General features: G+C 33.3%; 2 protein-coding genes across 2 annotated transcripts; one reads left to right on the top strand and one right to left on the bottom strand.

Moving 5' to 3' along the window:
• Positions 1 to 3,488: 3,488 nt before the first annotated feature.
• LOC133192941 (sequestosome-1-like) lies at positions 3,489 to 10,703 on the bottom strand. Its single transcript, XM_061328945.1, has 9 exons — positions 10,524 to 10,703; positions 7,911 to 8,006; positions 7,691 to 7,822; positions 7,350 to 7,595; positions 7,060 to 7,203; positions 5,307 to 5,479; positions 4,693 to 4,849; positions 4,083 to 4,412; positions 3,489 to 3,710 (listed from the first exon to the last, which is right to left on the bottom strand). Exons 1-9 carry the CDS (start codon positions 10,684 to 10,686, stop codon positions 3,562 to 3,564), a joined length of 1,590 nt encoding a protein of 529 aa, XP_061184929.1. The 5' UTR covers positions 10,687 to 10,703; the 3' UTR covers positions 3,489 to 3,561.
• A 2,009-nt stretch (positions 10,704 to 12,712) lies between these two features.
• Positions 12,713 to 15,556, top strand: LOC133192128 (sequestosome-1-like). The gene is made up of 6 exons (XM_061328006.1): positions 12,713 to 12,952; positions 13,327 to 13,425; positions 13,626 to 13,906; positions 14,299 to 14,482; positions 14,829 to 15,251; positions 15,389 to 15,556. Exons 1-6 carry the CDS (start codon positions 12,784 to 12,786, stop codon positions 15,553 to 15,555), a joined length of 1,323 nt encoding a protein of 440 aa, XP_061183990.1. The 5' UTR covers positions 12,713 to 12,783; the 3' UTR covers position 15,556.
• Positions 15,557 to 20,641: the final 5,085 nt, after the last annotated feature.

Below are 20,641 nucleotides of genomic sequence, written 5' to 3'. Positions count from 1 at the left end.
TATAGTAGATATATATTTTCTAACAATTAAGCAGGGGAGTGCCTATGGTAAGTGGGAATAAAGCGATACAAAGGCCTGTGTCCTATGGCTATACACATACGAGTTGCTAGTGATCGAGCTAAATTAAAATTTGGCAACACATGCATTTACGGTTGTTTTTTTTTTAATAATTCAACCAGAGACATAAATTATTTATATCTCTGGTTCAAAAATCCGTTCAACACATGATAGATATGAGGCAACATACCATCGAATATTGTTCATGCAAATCGCGCATGCTCAACAATTTTTTTTTAAAATAATGAACCTCGAAAAGTTCAACATTTTTGGTTAAAAAAAATAATTTACTTACAAATTACTTTTTACTTTTTTATTTACTCTTAAGTCAACATTATACTAAAACAAGATTTTATTAATCTTTCGGAAATGTGGTGATTTAGCTGTTTCATATCTTAGAATTTAACACTCACCCCCCCCCCCCCCCCCCCGAATTTTGGAATCCGAATGATATATATGGAGATAACGAATAGTATTCAAGCTGAAAAGTCCATTAAACAATACAAAATAGGAGCAGAGCAAACACGGACCTCCAAACATCAGAGGTGGGATCAGGTGCCATGGAAGAGTGAGCATCCCCTGCCGACCGGTCACACCCGCCATGTGCTCCTTGTCATGATCGGGAAATAATGGAAAAATCCGTCGACAATTCAGTGTGTAAATAATGGCCTAACAATTAGTATGAAAAACGTCAGTCAGCATTTGACTCAATGATAAATTGTATTTGCTGGTAAGGTCATGGTATCGACCAAAGAACTTACGAAATGATGACTAAACGAGACAGCTGATATTCTTGTTTCATCAACTTGTTTGTCAATAATTTACCCCGCTATATTTACATCCACTTGATATTATTTCCTTTATTTCTTATAAAAACCATTGCCGTTAATCAGTCCATAAACAACACTAAGCAAGCCACCTGCATAGATTTCTTAAGCAACGGCTGTTCCATCAATTATGCATACAATGATATACACATCTATAATACAATATTTAACATATTTAATTTACTTTGAATGTTTTTTTTAAAATAAGATATAAATATAAACAATAAAATGTATTTCTTTGTTTGTTAGTACGGGAATTAACGTCGCAGCTACTGCAGAAAAAATTCACATAACCCGCTTACGCGGGTTATGTATTTTTTCTGCAACAGCTGCGACATTAATTCCCGTACTAACAACCAAAGAAAGCATTTTATTGTATAATTAGAAATTGTACATACGTAGAGCATGCTCTTGCGTATCGAATCAACTGAGAGATATATACCCCGTATGCAGGTGATGAAGGTATATATGCATAAGTATAAGGGAAGTTGACGATTGAAAAGTTAAAGTCATCACGTTTATCATAAAGCTTGGTTGTTAGATTACCATTAACGTCTTTTTCAAGTAAAATATCCAAAAATGAAACAGACGTGTCAGACTCTGTAGTATCTTTTATCTCAAGCTCACCAGGATATATCGTATCGAATCCATTTATTTGTAAGGTTTTATTGATGTTAATTGAACTTAAGGACAGTTGCTTCATACTTTTTTTTCTCAAAAATCATGAAAATAACAACTAAATAGATTTTAAGTAAACTGAATAAGCATATAGCCGAATACAATTTCATTTTTCATTCAAATTTTCTTCATAATTTCATATAAAGTGATAAAAGGTTGTGTAGATTTATTAGGTGATAACAACAAGAGGCCCATGGGCCATAACGCTCACATGTCACTATGACACTGTTCTTTATCAGCAGATCTTTCCCCCTGTATTCCTATGTATATCATAGCCCACCTACACCAGTGGTCGTCAGTTGAACAAAGTTGAATCTACCTGAGGATACTTCCATATAAATATAACCAATCAAAGCTTGGTGTACAGGCCTTTAGATCGCTTGGATTTGAAATACGTCGGTCAGATCAGTGGTTTGGTGTAAGCAGTGTGGTTGTACTTAATTTTTTTCTTTACAATAACCAAGAAAAGATGACGCAATATTAAACTGTGCTACAGTGATCAACACTAAAATAACAAAACGGACTCATATTCAATATTTTTTATTTTAAGTTGACAAGTTGTGTGTGTGTGTGTGTGTGTTAAAGAGGTGCCAATAATCAGAAAGTCAAATATTTTCTAGATCACTTCAACTACACAAAGAGCTTACTTATTCGCACAGGAATTGCTGTAACCACATTCTTGAAACTGAACAGAAAATAATAGCAATGGTTACCCCTTTTTACACTGAACCAAGACGTTCTTTCTTGCTTTTAACATTTATAATAAACTTTTTTTTTTATATACACTGATTATAAATAAATATTTTCCCTTTAAAATATAAATGCTTTTACGAACATACGAGTGTTCGCATTTTTTTCTTTTTCATATGATAAAAATTAAAGTGCACAATATAGACGAAACCCGCTCTTATGTCAATAGAAAACTGAGTATTTTAAATCACAAACCGTAACGAAATAATGATATAAATACCGTTAGCAAGGACATAGATATAATATCAACAGGTTAATATAAAATCAAATTATATCCTAACATATACACATATTCGGATTTTTTTAAAATTGATATTCAATGTAGCGGGTATATTCAGAAACAGTACAAATTAATAACACAATGAATATCATAAGACAAAAAATCAAATTAAACGAAACAAAACAAAATATATACATGTATGAGCAAATCGTGATCTTTTCCGAGCGTGATTTTAAACTGTTGTACAACATATATATATTTATATAAAAATATCAGGCTTATTAAGGATCGGAATACAAAATAATAGATATGTACAAAAATTGAAACAAAACGATCTCATGTATATACAATGCATATATATATATATATATATATATATATATATATATATATATATATATATATATATATATATATATATATATATATATACGGTTACAGTACCCCTTCGGAATCAATACAGACCTTTACCCGTTTAAAATCATGTTAGCAGCTAGATTGTTTTGTGTCAATATATCAAATATTTTCTCCTGATTTGTATCTGCTTTTCGTAGGCGTTCAATAATAATTATATTTTTCTTTCAATAAAATGTAATAAATTCCAGGAACTAGATTTAGTTTTTACAAATGGAGTCCATAGCTTTTTTTAAATAGAAGGACGGAGGAAAAGAAAAATATTACCGTAAACGCAAAAAAAAAAAAAAAAAAAAAAATTCAAGAGCTATAGATCTGGTTAAAATGATTTTTCATTGTTTTTTTTTCTCAGTTTAAAGACGGAGGAAAATAATTATGTTTTTTTTTTTTAAATAAATGCCAAAAAAAAAAATGAAAACAAAACAACAACAGCAAAACACAAAACAAAATTTTAAAATAAAAACAACGTGAATTAAAAACAAGAACCAGATAAAGCAAACAAAATACATGTAATACATTGTACTTTAAAACAAAGTCCTTAATATCCAAACTTATCACACTTATATCATACCGAGATAATCAGATAGAAATAAAATAATCTTATATGAAATCCATTTATTTGTTTTCTTTGGCACTCTTCTGTATGATGTCCAGTACCTTCTCGATGTTACCATCCTTCTCTTCCAGCAGACACTGTAACCATCCTCCATCATTGTGGAAACCCATTGACATCATTTCCGTTAGGGATTCGGCAATCATTGGATCTATATATATATCAATATTTACTTAATTTAGCACTTATATATCATACAGTCATTTATAGTATTTTTATATATAGTACATGTATTAAGCCCACATAATTTAAAAAGCCATGAGATTTATTTTAGTGTTTTTTCTATTTTAGAATTTGGTACATCCTGTAATTCAGAATACTTCAACATGGTTATTTTATGCAAAATTATCAAATTTCATATAGATAAAGGATAAAAGCATGAATGTCCATATTGATCTACTGGCCTCTAAAACTGTACTATAATACACGTACCCAAAATAGAATATTTGATCTCTAGATTTTTATGCTTTTAGAATAATTGAACTTACAAACATGATGATCATGAATACATAGTTTAGCTTACCACTTGGTGGCTCCATCATTTCAAAACCCGGAGATTGTTCAGCCTTCTGTGGTTTGTCGGCTTGGCAAGCATTTGTTTCCGTTTCCGTTTTACCTTCCAGTTCCTGTTTGGGCTCAGTTTGAAGAATGTCGTCCTCTAAAAAAGTCCACTGTCCGTCATTTTTGGACGAGTCTGTCCCTGCTGCAGGCCCGTCAACATCTACGTCAGAATTTCCAGTTGTTTCCATTTTAACTTCTTCCGAGTCGTCATCTTTTTGTTTCGAACACGATCTAGGGGTTTCTCTTGATTTTGGTTTTGCGTTTTCGGGTTTCGGTTTTGATACAAACATTCCTATCAAAAATACAACAACAAAAAAAGAAAAAAAGAAAAAGAAAGAAAGAAAAGAAATTCAAATTTGCCTTGGTTAAAACTGAGGTGGCCATGTTGGTTTAAAAAATGATTGCAATGTTATACTTTATAACCTTGAAGTTACACTTGATAATTTGAAATTGCTTACCAATCAAACAAAAAGATTGTGGACTTGAGAAATAAATATTTAAATGCATTTTCAGCGATGACAAAATTTCACAAAGCCCGATCTAGTACCGGTATATATTTCAGTAGGGTGTACCTGGAAATACTTTTGAAATGTTCTTAAAAACATAGCTAAATGTTTTCATGAATTCTTCCTCATAACTGCGACTCTCATCCTTTTCTTTGCTGTGTCTGTCGCCATCTTCATCAAAGTGTTTTCCCAAGTGTTGAAAAACTTTTTTAAATGGAATACTCTGTTAAATTGAAATACAATGTATAACTAAATTCAACTGAAAATAGCCTCATGATACAAATGTTCTGTCCATCTCCAATTCCTTTTTGCCCTGCGATTCGGTTCACCTTAAGAATATTGAAATCTTTTTGCAGAGCATTCCGTTTTTGTTAATTAGGTTAAAAAAAATTCATATACATTCACTTGTATACCGTATATACTCGCCTATAAGTCGGTTGTATTTTTTAAGTTTAAATTAGAGGGATTGACCTGCTAAAATAACAATCTTTTTATAACTCGCGTATAAGTCGGATATAGAGTTTTGGACCAAAGTTTAACTCCCAAAACACCGACTTATAGGCGAGTATATATATACAATAATAACCTGGTCTTACAACTTAAAGATGTAAAATTTCAGTGAAAATTAAATCATTTAACCTTTTACTAAGTAGATCATTAGGTTGCTCGGTCAAGTATACCTCATTTTCCCAAAAACACTTGTTTATTTTATGGACTCCTCGTTCCATACAATGTTGGCAGAGATTGACATCAGGACGCAGGGGGCATCGGTACCAAACTTCCTCATCAGACAAGTGGTCCGAACAACCGGTACACATCAGTCCTGATCTATACTGATTCTGTCGCCTTGTTTCTGATTTATAAATAGAAAGTAGGAGAGCATATTTCTTCATAGGAGAGCATATTTCTCCATAGGAGAGCATATTTCAGTCCAACACTGTGAATGTTTAGACGAGTAAAAACTTAAGATTGGTAAATAATAAGTAACACAGGACAGTGTAAGGGATTTGAAGAATTATTTTAAAAAACCATATTACATCTAAAAGTAATGTAACTTGACTTCTGCTGAAGAATAAGGAATGCATTGTAAATTGATTTTTATAACCTTTGAGCATTCTTGCAATGAATTATTTTGTTAGATGTAACATTTCAATCATTTCGAATATATATATATATATTAGGGATGGCAATTTGTAACCGGTTAATCGATTAATCGGTCGAAACGATGGTACTCGGTTAGAAAATCCGTAATCGGTTAATCGGAAAAAAATAAAATATATTCAAATTTGAACGCAATTTTCTTAAAATTCATTTTTAGAAAGGAAACTTCAACACATAAGAGTTGATCATTTACGGTTTTTACACACCTAATAAAGCTTGTCAGGAGGTAATTATGGCTTTCTGGATTGAGATCGCGGCTAATTGGTCAGTTTGTGGTGAGTTAATTACTGATTTTAAAAACATCAAATCGTTTAACCAGACTATCCTGTAATCCTTTAATGATATTCAATAAAACAACGTAGAGCTAATTAGTTTGCCTTTCTTTTGCCGTTATCTTTTAAATTATAGTATTAGAAAAAGATTGGACAGTGAAAGTTCAGGCATAGTTGTGATTATGGTGTCAATGCAGATTGAACTTGTGTGTGCACTGGAAAATTATCTGCGTATGTTTTCTCAGGCAAAATTCATGTTTTTCTTATAATTTTTCTTGTCTATTGAAATTGAAATAAAAGATAGGTACATATTATGTTTCCTGATCGAGATAATAAACAGAATATTCCTAACTTCTAGCGTCTTTATATCAGTCTTCTTGTGTATATGAAAGAGCTACTTGAAAAAATAGAATGTCAAAAAATGTGTATAATATTACGATTAACCGATTAATCGGTCGAAACGTCTTGAGGTTAACCGATTAGAAATTCTGTAATCGATTGCCATCCCTAATATATATATATATATATATATATATATATATATATATATATATATATATATATATATATATATATATATATATATATATATATAAGATATAACTGTTCTATAGACCATTCTTGTTCTACACTGTTTGCCTTTGAAGCTCTTTCATCAGAAAGTTCGCATGGGATGAGTTATGAATTATGGGGGGGGGGGGGCAAAATATATCAAGTAACGGCAAAACAAGGGGAGGGGGTCATATATTTTTGTATCAGTAAATCCCAAAATCATTCCGTGAAGTAGTGCTTTAAGCACAAGATTTATTGGCGCCTGCAGCCATGCGTTATGCATACATGAAGTTTTAACAAACAAACAAAAAAGTTATCTCTAGCAGAAAAAGCTAGGCATTTTCGAAAGGGTAGGGCATACCCCCCAAAAATATCTATTGTTAAGCGTTTCTTAAAATGTTCAACATACATGTAGATCAAAAGAAAGGATTATAAAGATTTTGTGTACTCGAAATATATTCCTCAGAAAAAATGTCTTCCAACACGTCATCAATTCGGCCATCTTTTTCTTCTAATAGACGAAGGAGCCATCCGCCCTCATTGTGGAAGCCCATGGATATCAACTGCTGCATGGCCTCGTCAATATGACCACCTAAATCAAGCAAATAAATTACAAAATGATCGAATAATGTAAAATTTATCTACACTCCCCAGACTACCTAAATTAATGGAACTATAGATTTACCAGTACTCTTGAAATGCAACTTTTTCATATAAAGTGACGTTCGAAAAGCTTACTTGATTTAGGAGTATCTTCTGGTGATGATGATTTGTGGTCTGTCTGTTGTTTCATTGTTTCTTTCTCCTCGCTTTCAGAACCTGAGTCGTGTTTGCGCTCCAAAGTATCAGTATCTTGATCCTGGACAGCAGCCTCAGAGTCTGCTTCATTTGATTTTTCGCTTTCGTTTCCAGGAGTACTGTGGAATATGACGTCATCAGATTCCATTTGACCACCGTTCCTTGAAACTTTGCTGCCATTCTTTCCTATGAATGTCGTTTTTATATGTACATTTCCCAGAGATATTAAAGGATATTTGTATAAATAAAGCTTTTAAAAAGTAAATGTATATTTATACTACCAAGTGTTGTCATATAATCAAGAAATATCTTTAAGCCGGCAGCAACATATTGCATAAATTCTACTCTTTCAACTTCAGACAGCTTTGATCCAGTTGGCCCAAAATTTGGCTTCTGGGTGAACGGAATGTGTACTGAAGAATGAAAAACCAAAATCTAGCTTTAAAAGAAACACCCAGAAAGTCCATTCCATTGTGAAATGAATTAACTTCAGGGCTGTACCTTTCACGAATATCTTCAAGTAACCGTCAACGAGATTCTTTGAAAACTCCGACATTTCTTCGTCCGAGGAAAAGGACACAAAATCCCCATCTTCATCTAATAAATAAAATATATACATCTATATGATAAATAAATAAATAAAAAAATAAATAAAAGAAGAAATGCGGTAAATATATAAACAACAATGAAGGCAATCAATACCAATGTTTTCATACTTCAGCTTAAATCTTCGAATGCTGCAAAGTCAGATACTTAAAAGACGTTTACGGAAATCGGAAACCAAGAATATCCCCCCAAGCGTATGATTGGAGAAGAAACCAATTGGAACTTAAAACTCAAGAATAACAGCTATAATACCCTATCTGGTGTCAGGAGTCATAAAAATAAAATTATATTTTAATATATATAATTTTTTATATTTTACTTTGCTTGAATAACAAGGGTTTGTTTTTCAGGAAATATTTAATTTCGAATTATTTAGGACTTGAGTGATAATAATTATTTGTAACTGTCCATTTACTCGACATGACCATAATCATATGGTTAAGAGGGCTGGGTGGTTGTGGCCATTTTCAGACTATATTGATCTCCTTTAGAAGAAGAGCTCCAAATAAAGATATACAAAAATGATCAAATTTTAAAACTAAAATATATGAAATTTTTGTTTGCCAAATGATAGTTGACAGCTTAAGATATAATATCTAAAAAATTAAATTATATCTGATGGTTAATTTGTTGACCCCCCAGCCTCCTTAATACATATATTAAAAGGAGTATACCATTGCTGAGGTAATTTGTTAAACAAAGCTCCTCTTTCTGCCCTAAGGGATCCATGAGGTTGAATATGAATTTTCAAAACCTTATTTCAATTTTAGATGATATAACCAATTACATAATACATACAATTATATTACATATTACAGGAATAATGTGTTGCTTCTAATACAGTAGGAAGTGTGACGAACGTACAGACAGACAGACGGACGTGGATAACAACCATGTACCCCAAAACATTCCTCGGAAATTGCAGGTATAATAAATACACGGGATTATTTGTAAGAATATGCATATGTACAGCGACTCCTTGACATAGGGACTACATCCCACTTAATTACAAAATCTTACCAACACGGTTTGGTTTTTAAGCACAACGACTGTAAAGTGTTCTCTCCCACTTGAGCTGGTAATTTTCAAATGCCATATCTAGCTACATGAAGTACCAAAATAATCTGTGAATTCCATTACAAATATCCTGTATTACAATTAGTTGTTTCATGATAGGAAGATTTCCTTTCTCATTTGAAAAATACTTCCCTGCTATTCTGTTTCTAAATCCATAATTTCATATCATATGCGTATATTTGTAGTAAAGTCGCAATTGTACTAGAATATTATTAAATAATCAGTCAAGTAGTATCGGGAAGGGGTGGGGGTGGGGACCCCTCCCCCCCCCCCACTTTTTCCAAACGTAACCTTTTACTGCTGAAAATTTTTCATTGAAAGGGCAGCCCCCCTTTTTGTTGCAATATAATCAAATCGTTCCATGGTAATGTATTAATAAATTTGTTTGTGGAAAAAGTTGGAACCTACAAACTACAAACACTCCCCCCCCCCCTCCCCGACACACAAACACACACCCATACACGCGCGCGCAAAATAAGATTTTCGAATTTTGGACAATTTACATTTGTTTTCTCCTTGTCAAAGATTTTTCAGGTAAGATATTAAAGATATCGCCTCCCTTTCAAAAAACGACACTACGTGCCTGTTACATGTATTTCCAACGATTAATTGCAAGACACAAGTTTTGTAGAGATCAAAAAATGTTCTTAACAGCTTGACATAATAATTTTTGTGATTTGACAGTTTTAACTAACTAGCTAATAAAAATTGTGTATCGTTTTTAAGATTTGCAAGTTTTGTTACTGTGTCGCTTGCCAGTAAGATTTTGAAGTACACAAAAGTTAATTTCACATTTATCAAATACATTGAGACATTAATTTTTTGGATGTGGAATTAATATATTATGGGTATCTTTTTTTCTAATTTTTTTAAAAATAAATCTTTTCATGACTGCGAAGCATTAAATTTTCTGTTTATTACTCTTTACGTTTTCTTCGGTTTCTAGATTTTTTAAATTGAAATTCAAAACAATATCGAGCAGTGTAAGTTCATAAGAGTAACAGAAGATAAAGTTCTAACTCAATGAGTTTAAAAGTTTGAACATTAGACGCTTTAAAATTATAATATTATATGGTAATATTCTAACGTTACAATATAAAAAAGTGATTTGATAATACATGTGAAAGAAATAGAAAAAGGTTACGGTTGTTATTTTCACACTTCGGAAATCTAAACACCTTAAATTGAAAATGTCGATTTTATTCAACAAACAAATGATGGTATTTCGCTATTGTAAATGTAATAAAGTTTCTTTAACTGCGTATATTGACCGAATCTCTAATTAATATGAGGTTTAAAAATGATGGTTTCCATTAGTATACTTCACATAGCTTTCATCACACTGACATACCGGGGTATTTTGAAGGCCTTTGCTCTCTCTCTCTCTCTCTCTCTCTCTCATGCACAACTTTTATATTAAAAAAATGTCACCTTTCCAATGAAGACTAAAATGCCTGTTGAGGAGTTCAGGAAACATGACTTTTATCTTTTGGTACAGTTGATGGAAGGTAGTGGCTGACGAACACGAAAATCGCCGTATTTCTGGCATTCCATCGCCTCCCAGCATCTGCGCCTTCACCGTCCAGCACGCCATTTCACCCTGCTAACTTGATAGATATCTTGTTGACCGTGTCTATCAATGAAGTGTTTCCCTATTTATTGATGAACGCAGGCTTTAATAGCTGAAAAATCCCAGTATTTCCTCTTATTATATAAGTTTGCAATCATGATGAAAATTATAAAATGTATTTTTATCAATATATGCATGTAAATAGACTGTCAACAAAGGAAAAGCGATAGGAAATTAAAGTGGAATTATATTTGTTGTGTTTGGCTAAAATCATACGTATATATACTAGTGACAACTGTTTAACTTGTTTTAGAAATATTTGCATATGTTTATATTACTTTGAACTCATTTTTTTTTTCAAATTAAATACAAATATAGAGGGCATATGTTCGACTGGAATTTTTCCAAAATATTTGAAATTGTCACGACTTGTACATCGACACAGAAACACTCTGGTTTTCTCGAAAACCCAGACAAGTACATAATCCATCTAGTCTCATGAACCAAATTTTGGTTCCGTATTTATAAGGGATGTGATGAACAATTATAATACAGCCAAATCATGAACAAAAGCATGCAAAAGATTTGAGGAAGAAGTAAATATTTTAAAATTTACCCTTCAACCGGTGATTGATGAAAGTGAAAAAAATGACCACATTACGTAATGTACTGAAAGAATGAAGTATTTTTTCATGTATCTAGCTGATAGGTGCGCATGTCAACATAATTTGAAAAAGCCAGCAAACACGCAGGTATCTTTTTCAAACATTTGAATAATAAACTTTAAAATTTTATATTTCAAATTGCCTTAAGATTTTGAAAATAAATTGTGGGGAAAAACCCCTCCTTTATCAACACCTTCCATGCACAAACCCGTGTAAATAACCTTTCGTGCTTTTTGACTGAAATCAGGGTCGTCACTAAGTTGGGGGGGGGGGGGTACGAGGGAGAGTCTGGAGAGGATACCCCCTTCCCTAAAATAAATTGATACTGTTTTCAATTTAGTGGTTCTGGTGTAATTTCCCAAGCAAAATCTAACATTTCAGACAGAAACAACACACCTAATGCATATATATACATGTACATCTAGATGTTCACATCACATGAGGTGTATCTCATAGTTTTATGTATGTACACATGTAATTGTCTTGTTTAGTCCTTAAAGATGTCAAATATTGTGGTAATTTTTTTCTTACGTTAACTGCTATAATTGAAATTTGCCTGACAGCAAGTGCCAATGTGAGTGCCCTAACATGGACAGTCAGGGGGGGCGACCATTTGATTCTGACACCCACTCCCACCGTGTTCCGTACCCCAAGGGTTCTTTGACTTTTTTTTTTAAAGAGTTCTCTTTTAGTATCAGAGAAAGTGAATTTTTTTAGAAGGCTAGTTTTGGTTAAATTTTGGATTTTTCAGTTGTAATACTTTGTGAATTTGTCATTAAAAAAATATTTTATTTAAAAAAAGTCAAAGAACCCTTGGGGTACGGAACACGGGGGAAGGGGGGGGGGTCCCGTCCCCAAGCACCTGTGGATGGGACTGCAAGGCATACTTTTTTCGAACCAATTTTATTGTGTCATACCTTCACAAAGGACAGAATATTTAATTGACTTTCTTCACTAGAATAATATGACAAGCAATAAATATACATGTATATCTTAAAACTCTGTTCTGTGTAGGGGGTTACCATGGTTACACTGTAGCACCAACAGAACATAAATACTTTGTCTCTGGCATCAATCAAATTCTCTTTCGGGGGGGGGGGGGTGTCAGTCAAAATAGTTTATGTACAGACTTTCAATAAATTCCGAACAAGAAAGTTTCATGATATGCAGCTGTAGCGGAAACGGAATTCCCAAAATGACCCTCGTCATGCTGATATGCAGGGAACTTTCTCGGAGTTCTAAAAATAGCTATGACATGACGAAATGTTTTGGTTGCAAAGTGTCACATGATCGTGATATTGTGATTTTGACGGCTCCTATATAAAGCTCAACGCGCACCATATTTAATAAATTCCGCTAAGTAGAATATTGGAAGACGTTCAAGGAAGTCCAAAGAAGCTGTTGTGGAGAACACACCAGTTGTCATCCGCTGATTTCGAGAGAATCTCGACTCAAGATGTCGTTGACAGTGAAAGCCTTTTTGATGAAAGGAGGAGACGAGAAGGCCGAGATCAGGCGCTTCACAGTCCCGACAGATGTATCGAACAGTTTTGATTACCTGCAGAAAAAAATTGCCGACATTTTCCCAGGACTTGCCCGTGGCAATTTTTCCTTGTATTGGAAAGGTAAGATTTTGAATTTTTACAAATTTTAAAATTTTAACCCAAAATTAACTGTGTAATGTTACCTGGCGATTTTTTTTTACCTTGTTTCCATATTTTATCGATCTCCCTTACGTCCTTAACTAACTCTGAATTTTTATGTATTCAGTCAGAAAAATTGATCTCAAATTATAAATTATTTATTCTATAATATAGAAAATAAATCTGCAATTTGAATATATAATTAGTGCAAGTCTTCATCACAAGGAAATAATCTTCTTATATTCTTCTGGCAGAATGTCTAGTTCCAAATTTTGACATCTGTTTTATAACATTAACAGCTATATATAGAATCAATATTGAGGAAAACTTGAGAAAGGAAATTTAAATATTTTTAGATGAGGATGGAGATTTGATTGCCTTTTCTACTGGAGAGGAACTTCTGGAGGCTTTGGGATTTGTTGAGAATGGCCTTTTCCGTGTATATGTTAAGCCTAGTGAGTATTTATAAACCAAAATTGATTTATTTTAGAAATATTACTAAGGAGTGTATGCCCTTGCTTAAATTATTATGTGTAACATAGTAGTAAAATTTAATTTAGAAAAATTGCATGTTTGAAGAATTTTAAGTCTTTTACTCATATAGTTTAATCGTATTATTCCAGACAAATGTTTAGAGGTGAACTTATTTTTATAGCTTCCCAATCCACTGGCAGACCAAGTGGAAATGTCCCACCCCAGGAACACCCTGGTATCATTTGTGATGGTTGCGATGGAAAAGTGATTGGAAAGAGATACAAATGTACCATCTGTCCGGATTATGACCTGTGTCAGTCCTGCGAGTCCAAGGGTATTCACTCTGAGCATAACTTCATCATGTATGAAACCCCTGTCCAGTCAGGATTTGGTTTCCCCTTCTGGGGGCCCCCAAGACATGGACCTTGTGGACCCCATGGACCTCAAGGCCAAGGGCCACCAGTAAGTGTGTCCCAAAGAAATTACCTTTCAGTGATAATTAGCAATTTTAATTTGGCATTTCAAGTAAGATGGCAAAATAGGTTAAAGTAAAATCACTGGTACTGGTAATACAGTGAAAGTAGAAAATTTTCTTTGGTTTACCATGATGATTAGAAGTACAGTTAAACTTCGGTATCTTTAACACTGATATATCTTAATACCATGGATATGTCAAACTGATTTGGAAATCCCAACCACTTATTCTTTCAGTATATGTTACCCTCGATATCTCAAATCCTTGGATATTTCAAAGTTTTTTTCTTGGTTTCATCGAGTGTGAAGTAACAAAGTTTGATTGTATGTGTACGGAGTTAGCAACATTACCATTTATTGATGATGCCTCCTCATTTTAGTGCGCACCACCACATTTCTTCCGCTGGATGGAGAGAATGGCAAGAAGACAACAGAACAGACAGAATGCTGGTTGTCCATGGAATGGACAGAAGGAATATGAGGCTCCCACTCCAGATGAAACCAACCCTGAAGCATTCCTGCAATCTGTTGGTCAGTCTGTGGCTGACATGTTGGATCCATTTGGTGAGTCATCAATACATTTCTGTTTACAAATTCATGTTACAGTAAAACATGTTTTGCATGAGCAAAGTACATGGGATTCAGATTAAACATAATCCTTTATAATCCAATAATTAAGTACATAAGTTTGTTTATAAAAACTACTGGAAATGAAAATGACTTTGCTGTAAGCTTGAATTCATTATGTGTTTGCCATAAATAGTGTATAATATGTAAACTAAAGGTCATCAACATTGATTGGAGGGAGCAGGAATTTTATGTTCCTTGGGGACAAAATCTGATTTTATAGCAAAAATGTGCAAGTACCTGGTAAACCTTAAAAAAAATGACTTTGGAATATCTCATTCAGGAATAGATGTTCAAGTGGATGTGGAACACGGTGGAAAGAGACGCCCAGCCCGTGGACAAGGCAGTGGATGTAGGGGGAAAAAAGGTTGGAAATGTGGTCAAGGGAAATGTGGAAAGAAGGAAAACCAGGAGGAGAAAATGGATTCTGACAAACCAGAGGCTGAGCCTGAGGTCCAGAAAGCACCAGAAGAACCGACTCCCATGGCCACCGACAATGCCGACAAGCCAGAGACTGATGGCCCTTCTACCAGCAGTGGGAACAAGACTGACACTGACGTCAACAAAGACACTACAGAGGCTGTCAACAAGGACTTCGAGGCATGGACCCTGTTGGAGGATGGTAATGGGTCGGGGAGAACTCCACCCCCTCAGGCCACTGCCCCCATGCAGCCTCCTCCTGCCCAGTTGATCTATCCTCCGACAGGTAATTAAAAATATTTGCTAAATACACTAAATTGGTTTCAACAAAATAAGGAATGATTTTGCATTTTACAGGTTAAATAATGCATGACGGAAATTTATGTTTAGATACTGAAAACAAAAATCTAACATTACTTACAGATCCCAAGATTGCCACTGCCCTGCAGCAGATGCTGGGGATGGGTTTCCATAATGAGGGAGGATGGTTACAGCGCCTCCTGGAGGAAAAAGAGGGCAACATCAGCCAAGTGTTGGATGCCATTCAGAACAGGGCTAAAGTTACCCCTGATGGAAGTTACATGGCTTAAACAGCTTTTCAGAAAATTTAATTAGAAAGATTAAGTAATAAGACTTTCTCTCTTACAGTAGGTCCCTGCTGTGCTATATGTTTGTTTTTGTTTTGATTTTTTGTATTTTGATTTATAGTGTATGATTAAACAATAGATTGATTTTCATTGTATACATTCATATGTATATTGTATAGTCTTAGTTTGCAAAATGTGTAAATCTGATACAGTTGTTTAAAATGTTTAAATGAACAATCTTGAAAAAGCAAAATTTTGGTAAAATTTGTAAATCCTCAACTTTTATACCATAACATTAAGTCAAAACTAGTCTATGAAATTTATTGAAAAATAGCATGTGTAATGATATCAGTGAAATTACAATGTATATTCAATTGGACATTATATGAGGGATAAAAGTCAATCGCATCATCTCGGGGTCTTTCCGTCAGAGGTCGGAAAAACAACCTCGAATGTATTAACATCACCGGATGTTAAAAATTTATACAAGATGGAGTCGCTTCCTATTTATTAAAGCATTAGAAAGACAGAGAAGTCACTCCTGTAGTATATTTTAGGTGATATTTCTACATTCAATAATGTTAAGCTCCAAACTCTACAGATAAGAGGCCTCCTTCCATTTATTGCAAAGTTTATGAAAAGGGGGGTTGTAATGGACACCTACGTAACACATTCGAGGTTGTTTTTCCGCTTGTCGGAAAGGCCCGAGAAGTTTCGATTGGGATAAAAGTATGCTACCATTAAGCAATGCAGTTCTGATTAAAATTGTTGTCTCTGCAAATTCACTGTTGTATGATGTAATTTGATCAAACTAACATTTCTGCAAATAAATGCTTTTCTCAAACACTTCTTTATTACCATGAAATGATGAAGAAGGATTGGTGCAAATTATATATGAAACAGAAAACATCCATAAAGTAGAGAACATGGTTTTAGCTCACCTGAGCCATTTGCTGAGAGAGCTGTTCAGTTGGTATAATCCCTTAGCCACTTTGCCACTGCTGTTTATCTGAAGGTTATTCAGTGTGTATTATTGGGTCACCTTTTATGATTGGTCTTTGTCTGCCATTCATTAATAGTTTTATGTGGATGTGGAGCCTATTAGGAATATGGATGGGCAAAACTAAAAATAACCAAAGAACGATATTTGGTAAAAGCATATTCCTGCCCCCGTAATACTGTATGTTTTTGAAAATCGCTTAAAATGTGCACAAACGACGAACACTTGCTCAGGTACAATATTAACGTATTCTTCAATGCATAATAAAAAAAATTGTCTGAGCAGACGTGCACCATATTTTCCAATCAAAATATTGTAAAATACACAATTTTCTTTCAAATTCATTGAAAAATTGAATTTGCATCATTTTCTTGACATCATATTTAACATATGATGTCTGAAGTCTGCAAATATCTCCCTGGTTTGAAAATGATTAAAGATTTCTCCACCAAAGACTGAAAGTTAATTTTTTGTGGAAAATATTTAAGGAATGTTTTTAAGTTTTGTGTGAGTTATTGGTGTGTAAATCACACAGACTTGTCACGTAGGCATATTTCATGAAGCGCGGTAGCTAATTATTAAAATATTAATGGTGAAATATTTTCACATGTAACATGATACAGTCTCAGTGTATCATGATATATCATGATATGCTCTAGCCTACTGTATACCCCCAGGAGACTGCTCTGGAAAAAATGTCATCGGAAAAGCGGTTTCCACTCAGATGAGCTAAACATGAATCTGTAGTTAGGAAGAGCATGAAACTCTCTATCTAAATAGTTTTTTTTTTAACCCTTGATCAGGGATTCTATCTCAAAGATGGGCCTAAATGGTCATACAGTAAAAAGGAACATAAGATTAGAAAATCATTTTCTCTACTCCTGCATATTTTGAAGGAAAACTGAATGCATTGTTTGGAAGCTAGCATGAAATTGTCTACAAATATTGCAAAAATTATGACAGGGTTCAGGGCAAGAGTGGGGCAAGTTGGTATTATATTTAACATGCATTCTTTTTCATGCATGGACATCTAGCAGACACATTTTCTGCAGGATTATAATGAGTACTTAGGGAGGGGGGATTTCGTGATACGAAGAGACCCCTGAATTCATGTCCCCAACGATCTGTAAAAGTTTAAATATTTCATAACTAAACAACTTCATCCATGACATTTATTCCTCATGAACCATTTATTTTTTGTCGAACCACAAAAATTTGTTGAAGGATTATATATTTTATAAATTATATTTTTTTAAGTAAGAAGTTATGGTAACATCTTATTTCCTTTTATTTGGTTGACTGTGATGTCCCAATATTGTGTTTTGCAGAAGGAAAAGAATCTTAAAGGAAGAGCATAACTAACACAAATATTTATTATTGAATACGGTACCAGGCAAAATTCCGAGTATCCTTATAAGTTTCTTAATATAATATATCTTCATTTCCTATTCAATGATTAATTATACCCGTACCCTCCTACACTGTACTCAAATTAACTCAAATTATGCCTCCCCTCTCTCTCCTACACCATTATAAAGCAAACAAGACCTATGGAATGTGAAACTAAGAAGAATTTTTTTGTATATGTTGCAGGTGATTAAAATCATGAAGGAGAAATTAAGACAAAATGTGAATTTGAGATGATTAAGTTTATTGCTGAACAAGAATACATGAATTGTCTTATAGTATAACAGTCAAAATGCACCTCTTATAGAGTAACAGTCAAATCTACAAAAGCAATATAAAATAATCCGATTAAAAATATAATCTGTCACATGCAAGCTCTGTAAATTCATTAGGAGAATATTGCAATCAGTGCATACGTACAAATATAAATTTTAAGAAAATAAAGAGCCACAACAATTAAATTGTTCCAGCTTTTAAAGAAAGACATGGAAAAAGCAAAAAAAATTGAAAAGTCCGATCCTATTAAATATAAGACATATACTTATGATTATAATCCTCATTCAGAAGTAAAAGAATATGGAGATATCTTTGATGATGCATGTTCACTTAATTTCATATATTTTATACAAATGAAGCAATGCAAGCAATTTATACTAATGAATATAAAATGTCAAATAATGTATGTAGCTTTTGCATATATGATAAAAATTTCTAAAACAGTATCTGAATTGTGTTGCTATGTACATAATGTATGGAAAATCTATATACTTAAATGTTATTCTATCAATCCACTCTTTAAAAACTAAATATTTGTTTTGAAAACAGATATATACATTATTTTACAAATTTGGAATGTACGTCACCTACAACCCCTCTTTCAACAGCAAAGTGATCGGTCTCTAAACATTATTGAAAAATGTTTTGTTTTTTTTTTTTGGTACTTACATTTTTGTACTTGAGGAAAATGTATCATATAAAGATGCACAGATTAAGTTTATCTATTTTCATTTTTTTACTATATATTTTTGTTTATTTCATTTTACATTAAAGGGCAGATCACTCAACAGCATAAAGCTACCACAGAATTGGAATACTTCAGTGAGAAGTGTTTAGAGCTTCCTCAAATTCATCTGGGAAAAAAAAACCATATACATGTGCATGTATAATTAAGACATAACAAACAAAAAATTCTTAACTAATAAGGCAATGTAGAACATCCCCAATAACAAAGCACATTGATCTAGATATAAATTATTACTTCTACATAAGAACTCACTCACCCATTTAACACTCAGAAGCACAATAACATTACTATATTCCAGTTCAACTTTGTTGCAAGGGAATTATAAAACCAATTGTAAACATAAGAAAGGACACAATTTTCTGTGATGTACAAACACATACATTACTGCTTTGCCATTTCTAAATAAGAAACTTTTTTTTTCGACTCTAGAAATTGACCTATATGCGAAAGGTACATTTATGAAGTTGGATTTGTTAACAAAGTAATATTGTAGATTTCTTATTTTTCGTGAGTAGGCCTACTTAATTTCGCAAAATGGCTCTTTGACGTCAAATCACGAGAACAATAATTCGTGAGTGGACGGTTAATCAAGAGATTTTACATTGATTTCAGCACCATAAATATAAAAGCGTGTAATTTTATTTCGCGAGTGGGCTTCTCACGTAATTACGCGATAATAAATTCCTCGCGTATATTTAGGAATCTACAGTATATAAAACTAACCATGTGATAAGACTAACAAGAGTTCACACAAGTCAGTAAAAACCTTTGTTAAAATAGAAAAGAATGTTTAATGTAAGAACAAAGAACAAAGATGTTAGATTTCAAAATCTTTAAACAGTTTTATGGTAAAAAAAAAATGGGGGGGGGGAGGAGGAGGAGGTGAACATGTATCAAGAGTGTACAAATATGTAATAAGAAGCCCATGGGCCTTAACGGTCACCTGAATATCACGAGTTTTTTTCAAGCTATGACCACTTTGGGCCCACTTGGCATTGGCTTCATCTTATAACACATACATTTTACAGTTTGAAAAGAACTCCATAATCATTCTTCTTGCCCGGTGGTTCTTGAGAAAAAGATTTACAAATGACCCCATGCTACTTTTGCCTTTTCTTGATTAGCTCCCCTTGGAAGGGAGCACTGCCCTTCATTTGAACAAATTTGAATCCCATTTACCCAAGGATACTTTGTGGCAAGTTTGATTGAAATTGTCTCAATGGTTCTTGAGAAGAAGTTGAAAATGTGTAAAAGTTCATGCAAGATGACAGCAGACAAAAGCAGATAGCAATAGGTCACCTGAATGACTCAGGTGACCTAATTAATGCTTATTCCTGTGAACCCTGTTGTAAAATCCTGAAGCTATCCACATTATTTCCAAAATCATATTCAAAAAACTTTGATATTAAATAAACAATATTGATACTGATAAATATTGTCTCTTATACATCAATATTTACATTTGCTGTGTTTTCTACTAAGCCAACTGTGAAATTGATTTGAAAGTCATTTTTGTGTATACTCATGCGTAGAAATAAACATGGTGAAACACGCGCTAAAGTGACGTCACAATAAGGCTACAGAGATGTAAATAAAAATGTAACGATATAGGGCAGCAAGGAATTTAAATATTGATAATATCATTGGTTCTTTTAAAC

This window comes from Saccostrea echinata, unplaced genomic scaffold (assembly GCF_033153115.1).
Source record: "Saccostrea echinata isolate AGI-Se365-2 ecotype Australia unplaced genomic scaffold, CSIRO_AGI_Sech_v1 ptg000025l, whole genome shotgun sequence".
NCBI classification, from domain to species: Eukaryota; Metazoa; Mollusca; class Bivalvia; order Ostreida; family Ostreidae; genus Saccostrea; species Saccostrea echinata.
The sequence above is the reverse complement of the archived record's forward strand: the minus strand, read 5'-3'. Positions and strand labels throughout refer to the sequence as shown.

Excerpts from the sequence above, each read along its gene's own strand:
- LOC133192941 (XM_061328945.1), bottom strand. The coding sequence starts at position 10,686 with ATGGCGTGCTGGACGGTGAAGGCGCAGATGCTGGGAGGCGATGGAATG. Across the intron at positions 4,850-5,306 it reads AGTGTTTTTGGGAAAATGAG|AGTATTCCATTTAAAAAAGT; the intron begins GTATACTTGACC and ends TCAATTTAACAG. Across the intron at positions 4,413-4,692 it reads CATTTCAAAAGTATTTCCAG|GAATGTTTGTATCAAAACCG; the intron begins GTACACCCTACT and ends TATTTTTGATAG.
- LOC133192128 (XM_061328006.1), top strand. The coding sequence starts at position 12,784 with ATGTCGTTGACAGTGAAAGCCTTTTTGATGAAAGGAGGAGACGAGAAG. Across the intron at positions 12,953-13,326 it reads TTTTTCCTTGTATTGGAAAG|ATGAGGATGGAGATTTGATT; the intron begins GTAAGATTTTGA and ends AAATATTTTTAG. Across the intron at positions 14,483-14,828 it reads TGACATGTTGGATCCATTTG|GAATAGATGTTCAAGTGGAT; the intron begins GTGAGTCATCAA and ends TATCTCATTCAG.